This window comes from Halyomorpha halys, unplaced genomic scaffold (assembly GCF_000696795.3).
Source record: "Halyomorpha halys isolate HHAL.00 unplaced genomic scaffold, Hhal_1.1 Scaffold608.1, whole genome shotgun sequence".
Classification (NCBI taxonomy): Eukaryota; Metazoa; Arthropoda; class Insecta; order Hemiptera; family Pentatomidae; genus Halyomorpha; species Halyomorpha halys.
The window spans coordinates 77247-85944 of record NW_027109708.1 but is presented as its reverse complement, the minus strand read 5'-3'; the positions used below and the strand labels follow the sequence as shown (position 1 = coordinate 85944).

At 31.4% G+C, this 8698-nt stretch overlaps 1 protein-coding gene across 2 annotated transcripts in view; it reads right to left on the bottom strand.

The window, feature by feature from the left end:
- The window catches only part of LOC106684732 (nephrin), a gene marked incomplete at its 5' end in the record, with an annotated part of 247174 nt that extends 241820 nt beyond the window's left edge, over positions 1-5354 (bottom strand). For both annotated transcript variants that reach the window (XM_067047893.1, XM_067047894.1), the window contains 1 exon segment: positions 5225-5354. In XM_067047893.1, coding sequence (XP_066903994.1) covers positions 5225-5354 — 130 coding nt within the window.
- Between the last annotated feature and the right edge of the window lie 3344 nt (positions 5355-8698).

The following is an 8698-nucleotide window of genomic DNA, read 5'->3' as shown; positions in this document are numbered from 1 at the left end:
TATATATATATTTATAGATATACATAAAATGTATTAATAAACAGGTGCATAAAAAAAAAAAATAGTAGGGCATTTTAACTCATTAAATACAATTGACAATATGTTTTTGTTAATCTACATCCCAAAACATCACGCCACCAGTAATCTACACGAACTTAAAAACGTGCTTAGGACATTATAAACCGCCAGAAATTGTACAAATTGGGCCTTCCTAAACGAATTAGAACGATAGATATACAATACAAAGTTTGAGTTATTTTCATATAATCAGCAATAATATTTTTCCAAAACAAAAACTATATGTATACATAAAATGTGTTAATAAATAGGATGGGAATTTTCCAACGTGCATAGTAGACAGTAATTTGTCATTTTTAATAACACCCGATGACACGTTAAGTAAAAAACATGTTCCAAGGCAAGGTCAAACTTCACCGTAACAAGCGATAATTTACAACCAAAAACATTAACATAGTAGGTCATTTGAAATTAATTGTAGTTTGGTTGCCTGTTAAATTTTTTCTTTACAAATAATTGTTTATATATTTAATACTTGGGTATATAAATCAGGAGTAAACATTTTCTGAAATAACCTAATAGATATCAATCATTCAAAATTAATTTTGTTGCCAGTATAATAAAATCATAAATCTTTAAAGTATAAATAAAAATCAATCACTGAGATATGGCTCATTGCTTACTGAATTGCTTTTCAGTGGTCACTAAGAGATTGAACTCTTGTTCAAGGGAAGTGCGATTGCTTCAGGATCAAAACAGGCATTAAAAAAAAAATTAGGCATTTTAACTCAATAAATACAATTGACAATATGCTTTTTGTTATTCTACATCCTAAAACTTCAACACGCTACCACTAATCTACACAAACTTATAAAGTGCTTAGGATATTATGAACTCCCCGAAATGGTAAAAATTGGACGTTCCTAAACAAATTAGAACGATAGATATACAATCTTTCATATGTTTTCACCCGAGGGCAACATCTCTATGTCCCATTAAAAAGTGCTTGAGGGGGCATCCTCAATTAATCTGCATTAATTTTTACTGAACAAAATTCTTTTGGTTTACTTTACTGGAAGCGACAGTTTTTGTGATTTTTCACACACGAAAACTCATTTATTGGGATAAATAATCTTTTGTTATTATTATATATGAAAAGACAAAACAAATCGATTGATATATAATAACCATTAAATACATTCAGAGAAAAGGCGGTAGGCAATAACATAAAACTTTTCTAAAAATATGAAAAATATTTTTTTCATTGGCTCCTGACAATATTGATAGCATTTTTTTGACTGACTATGAAAAATAAGTTTCATTGAAATCGTGCATAGCCTCCCCTTGATAGTTGATATTTTCTATGCTTAATTATGTAATTATTATTAATTATTTAATTCTATTATACCTGATATTCTATTGTTAATACAAATTTACAAATAAATTTATTAAATAATTTTATTCATGATGGTTTAAAAATAACGGACTATAACAGGGGCACCTCGCCCCTTTCTATGTCTAGAAAAATAAGTTATTTGTCTCTCGGTACATGTTTCACTAAAACTATTTTTGTCACACTGCTCTTAATTTAACGTATTTGGTATGATTTAAGAAGAGTATTTTAAGGCCATTTAAAAGACATTTTTATGTCTCATTGTAAATGCTTGTTAATGTGATTTACGTGCCTGAATCCTATTTGAATCTAGAGGGGAAACCTGAAACTACATTGAATTTGATATGATCTCGCAATGCCCTCAGTTGTTTGATAAGTTCCGCCAGACCTTTTTATATTACTATTTACAGTAGATATGTATTTATTAATTACTTTCCAAAGAATTGATATCGGTATATGTACTGCATATACTTGTTAGCTATTAATATCTAAATGAAGTCTTATGTATTGTAATTAACCTCTGTCTCAGCCTTCTTTGGGAAAAATACATAACATACCAGTTGTTCGTGAGTAAAAATTATTTTCGTAAATCAACAATTTTTTAAAGAGTTCTGATAAATCAATAATTTAAAAAAAAAACATCAAGTTATATCGATTAAATGTTTTAAAAATATTTTTGTTACTTAGGACTACAACTGGACAAACGACTGACATGGAAACCTCAAACAAGACTGAAAAGACAGGAGACTGCTCGTCGATTCCGACTATTACAACATTTACTAGAGAAACGGTCTAAATTGCCAATCCATTACAAAAGACTGATCTACATGACTATGTAAGGCCTATCTGGACATACGGACTTGAGCTTTGAGGCTCAACTAAACCATCAAATTCCTCCCGAAACCAATCCTTACAGTCTAAAATCCTTAATACTCCTTACTTTGTCATGACTCAAGTCATCCATCAGGACTTCAATGTCCCATATGTTGCCAATTTGGCCAGAACTAGATACCAATCCTTCCATGATAAACTTCCCAACCACCCAAATCCACTTGTTTCTAATCTGGCTTCTCCTTCATTACCTAATAATCCTCCAAGGCGTCTGAAAAGAAGATGGCCTCGAGATCTTCTCCTCTAGAAATGTTATTGGAGTTCTATTAATGGGTAGATTCTCCAAATGTTTGTATCATATCACTATGTCACCTACAGCAAATTTACTTGTATTATATATTTTTATACAGTTGTAAATAACAATAAATAAAGTATAAAAAATATATATATATATTTTAAAATGTTTTCAACAATACATAACTAATTCCAAAAAAGGTTCCAGAAAATTTTAATAAAGTATATTTTTAAATCTAGAAGACTTGTGAAATTATTAAAATAAATGTCAAATATGGATTAAGGCACACAGATTTATTTTTTTAGTCTTAAATCGAATTGGTTTGACCCCTTTTCTTTTTAGATTTTTTTGATCTTATTTTTTCCTTCCCGAGTAAGCACAAGGCTTTATTAAGGGCTGCTATGTGTGGTGCTCCACCCTTGAGCAAAGACTGAACCTATTTACTTTTGAACATTTGACTTCCTAATCCCTTTTCTCCAGGCTTCCCGCACCCCTATTCCAGCGCCACTGCCGATTCGAATTTCCTCACTCCCAGATCGTTCTTATAGCCTTCAGAGGGAAACGGTTCCAACAGTAGGTCAAATCCTACGGGTTTTGCTTAAAAACTCTGCCCTAATAACAATTTTAAAAGCAATCTAGAAATAAAAAGCGGTGTTTACGAAATAGAAATATTACGTCTATTCCTCTCATAGTGTTCTTAAAAATTTTAATTTAAATTTATGTGGTGAGTTTAATTAATGTACTAATAAAAATCGTTTGTTATTAGTCTATGCTGAAATAGTTCTGATATTAAAGAGCTGAAGGAGGTAATAGTTTTGACTCAAGTACCTGTTGAATTTTATTGGAGTAATGTATAATCTGAATTTTGTTTATCTTTTTGACTGTTGATGTGAGATGTGCTATCTCTAGTCTGCACTTATGTTTTTCTAAATAAAGTCTTAAGAATCGCAGTTAATGCTCCTTGGTTCATAAGAAATAGCCAATTGCATCGCGAATTACAAGTGGAGTCAATAGAGGATTATATCATAAAACGGTTCATGAAGTTCCACTCCCAGTTAAAGGAGCAGTGACCAACAACCTGGGAAACCCAACCTTAACCCGAAGACTGAAGCCGAGACTGCTGCAGGACATTATTTTATAATATAAAATTAATTCATAGTCACACTACCTCATATTATTATTCTTCATTTTATTAAGTAATTAGAAAGCGTTATAGGATCGCCAGAAATGCGTTTCTGTTTTAAGTGTGGTATAAATTTTTTAAAGTTATTTGGTGATGTATGTTTTTTGTAGGTTTTACGCAATGAACTCCAGTACAATAAGACCTACTTGCTGTTTCTCCATATCTAATGTTAAATTCGTTGTTTGGTGTATTGTTTTCGGAATATATATTATTAAAATAATATCTTGTTATATCAAACGTTACCGAATACTATTACATATTAAAACAATCTATTTTAATCATTGTAAGATTTTGTTGAAATAGAGCATTGATATATTATTTTTTTTTTAATTGGTCACTTTTTATAAAATAGGAATATCTATATCAATTTTTTTTACTATAATTCTATAGATTATTTAAAAATATTTTTTTTAATAATTTATTTATTATTATTTAAAACTGTATACATATATACACATCAAGTAAATTTGCCATCTTCTTTTCAGACGCCTAGGAGGATTGTTAGGTAGTGAAGGAGAAGCCAGCTTAGAAACGAGTTGGTTTGGGTGGTTGGGAAGTTTATTATGAAAGGATTGGTATCTGGTTCTGGCCAAATCGGCAATATATGGGACATTGGGGTCCTGATGGATGACTTGATTCGTGACAAAGGAAGGAGTATTAAGGATTTTGGACTGTAAGGATTGGATTCGAGAGAAATTCGATGGTTTAGTGGAGCCCCATAACTGAACTACGTATGTCCAGATAGGCCTTATAAGAGTCATGTAGATTAGTCTTTTGTAATGGATTGGCAGTTTAGACCGTTTGTCTAGTAAATGTTGTAATAGTCGAAATCGACGAGCAGTTTCCTGTCTTTTCAGTCTTCTATGAGGATTCCATGTCAGTCGTTTGTCCAGATTTAGCCCTAAGTAACGGATATGTTCAACAGGAATTAGTGGGGTATTATTAAAAGATACTGTGGGGCAAAACAAAGGTTTACGACGAAGGGTAAATGTGATTTGGTGGGATTTATTGGAATTTATTTTAATCCTCCAGTTTTTGTACCATTCTTCAAGGGTGGTGATGTGGGATTGGAGGGTTTGGGATACAATGGAAGGATCATTATTCACTGACAATAGGCATGTGTCATCGGCATATGTGGTGAGAATAGTGTTAGGATGGTTTGGGATGTCAGCTGTAAAAACTGTATAAAGGATAAGACCAAGGATACTACTCTGAGGTACACCAGCAGACAGTGAGGAAACAGGGATGAATAAGCACTGTTTTGATTTACATGAAATAACCTGTCTGAGAGATAAGAACGGATAATGAGATAATATGTAGGAACTAGGAATTTACGGATCTTTTATAGCAGTCCTATTTAAAAATGTTAAAATATTAAAATGGATAATAATAGGAATTAAGAAAACACTATATAACCCACATCGAGGTTTTCTGTAATTCTAATTTCTATTCGTTAAAATAAAATAAAAGAATTCTAAAGGATAAAATAGAACATAACACTAACCTGTATATAGGTTTAATGTCGTTTTTGTACCAAACGACAAGTGTGACGGTGTCATTGGGTATTGGCGGGCTCATGTCACATGGTAAATGTGCAGCAGTCCTCTTTACGGCCTGAACTGCCACTATTGGACCTGAAAATTAACAACAATTTTATTAATCAGACAATGATTTAATTTTTACATAAAATCTCCCATAAGTCCATCAGTGGACAATAAGATTCATAAAAAATAAAAAAATAACAAATTTATAGGTCGTCACAATCATCATTTTGAAAGAGAATTAAGCATGTAATAGGTAGGCAAATATTCAGGGTAATATAATGTTACATCATTTAAATATTATTCAACCGTCTAAAGTATTCACTCCATTGTGATTCTAGGGTAGTAGCAAGGGAGTTCTCTCAAATATTTTTTATTAAACCAACTCAAAAAATACAACGTAAGCACCCTTCACTTTTTGTGATTTTCCTCAGTATAAAGCAGACCGTTTTCAAACAACACGAAGGTGTTGTACAATCAGCCCTTTGAACACCTTCAGGATGTGTAATGTATACGATATCATTTATAGCTGGAAAATAAAAAAAAATAATGAATTTCTTCTTAACAAGAATATAGTACAGTGTAAATACGTAGATAACTTGTGCATAAATGGAAATGAAATTAACTTTTGTGCACTAAAATAGTTGTGATGCATTTATTACATCCAAAAGAGTGAAAACACCACCTGAAAAAAACTTATGGAATCATAGAGCACTAGTTTAACAGAGGGTAAAGGCCACTCTGGCTGTTGTCCAGGTGGTTGTTTGTAATTTGTCCTTGTACCAAATTAAGAGGTGAGATACTGTACAGCAAAAGGCCTCGAAAATGCACGATAATATGTTGGGTAGCTGGATTGCCCCTCAGAACCCAAGAGAGACGACGGCATATGTCACCCTGAGAGTGGTGGAATGCCCGTCCCCAGAAGAATTGAAACAAATTGGGGAAATGAAGATTATGGTCAAGAAAACGGAGAAACCCCGATCATGCAAGTAAATATGGGCCAGAGACGAGTAGTCGTGGACGTATTAAAAACTCTCGCCCGAGGCATCTTGGCGATTTAGGAGCCATGTTGTCAACAGAATGAGGTCATAGGATTTAGTACCACCTCGAGGGCGGCGGCGCTAGGCAGAGTCTAGAGGAGATATTGAGCAGCGATTGTTGTCGTCAACCCTGCCCTCGACGTCATGGAACTGGAAGTATTCACCACAGCAGATCAGGCGTATTATGTCAGGTGGGGTAGAGTTGCCTTCTCACTGGTCTCAGAATACATGCCGCCGCGACTGGCGATAGTAAATATCAACATAGAGGATAATATAGCTACTGTGGAGGCTGCCGCGCTTAAATATAGAAGCGTGATAGTCTGTTCCGATGCCAATTCATGGGTTCGGTTCGCACAGGCACCAGAGGAAGGTTGTTAGAAAAATGTGTGGCGAAGTGTCAGTTGGTTATCATGAACGAGCCTTCTAGTCCCACATTTGTTGGAGTGCGGTGCGAGAGTTGGATATATGTGACATTGACTGCGGCTTCTAAGGCAAAATGGACCCTACGGACAGCACGAGCTCCGACTAGGGATGTGATATTGTCACCAAAATGTCGATATCGATATCGGTTAGCAATATCGATATTATATTGGCACAAAAATATCGATATTTAAATATCAAAAAATTAAGAAATTAAAGAAGTAGTAATTATAAAATGACAATATGACATATAAAAAATTCTTAATAACGGTTAATCAAAGCTAAACCATTACAACTGTGACAAACATAACAAATATTAACTAAAATATAATTGGATATATTTTTCTGTTATAAAACATTGATATTCCAATAATCTCCAAATTAAATTATGGACGTGAACATACAATATCCAATTCAAGTATCTACATCCTCAATAAAAAAGCACTCCAATAATTCTGTTTGATATAGATTTCAAACATTGGTAGCCATTTTTCCAAGAAAAAATATATATTTTATTTCAAAAAGATTTTGCTATTTCAGGGCATTATTAAAAATATAATATTAAAATTTTATTTCGTGTTAAAATCAATATCGATATTCTAACAAATTTCAATGGAAATATCGATTTTTCATTAGTGAAACATTTTGAAATATTAAGAAAGGTCTGATAATGAAATAGTTATATTTTACTATACTTTATCGATTGACTAATAAAATTAAACATACATATCGATATTGATCTAATTCAAACATCGATATCCTCATTATCAAATTCATCTAATCTAACATTTGATATTGGTATCGATATTGCAATTTATTAATAATATTGATATGAAATTTTGCCAACGATATTCGAAGAAAATGGGATCAAAATATCGATATTTCGTTTTTTAAAGACTAAAAAATTTTATGAAAAGCTTCAAAATAAAATATTGATATTTTGTTTCAATATTTCATATCGACTTCGATATTCGACATTCTCATCAATATCATAATCAAAATTTAGTAAAAATATTCCAATATTAGTTAATGGAAATATCGATATTTCATTTTAAAAAGACAAGAACAATTTATGGAAAGCTTCAAAATGAAATATTGATATTTTGTTAGAACATTTCATATCGATTTCAAATTCGTCTTTCTCATCAATATCAATATTCAAAATTAGTAAAGATATTCCGATGTTATATAATCAAAATGTCGATATTCCGTTAAAAAAAGTAGACATTTTTAATAATTAAAATTTTCTTTTCCATGTTTCATATAGTTTTCGATATTTGACTTTCTTATTAAAATCTACATTAATTTCAGTAATGATATTCCGATATTGTCTGAAAGATTGTCGAATACCGAAATTTATGAGAAATATTGAAACAAAATTTCAATATTTTATTTTGAAGCTTTCCAAAAAATTTGTTAGTCTTTTATAAAGAAAATATTGATATTTCGATTACAGTTTCTTCGAATATTGTTGCCAAAGTTTGATATCGATATTATTGATAAATTGGAATATCAATATCAGTAACTTATGTTATATTTAATTATTTAATTATAAATCTATCCTGTATTTTCTGGAAAATTTTTAAATTGAATATCGATATTTCGATACTTACCAAGGTTTAACATCGATATTAATAAGAAAATCCAAAATGAATTTAGGAATTACTGATAATGTTTCCTTAAAATAACTCATCCTTTTTTTTTTACTGCTATTTTGATAATTGGATTCAATACTATTGGCTTGGTATATCTCGATAATAATTTATCTGTAATTGTACAGTGTTTGATTATTTTAGAGAGCAGATTACCAACGATTTTTTTTCTGACATCTATTTAGTACGTGATTTTTTATTTTTTGAAAACCGATTTATTGAAGGAAAATAAAGGACATTCCGATATTATCTGTTACTAAACATTGATATCGAAATATCGGATGTCGGAAACAAAATATCGATATTTAGATATTGTCGATATATA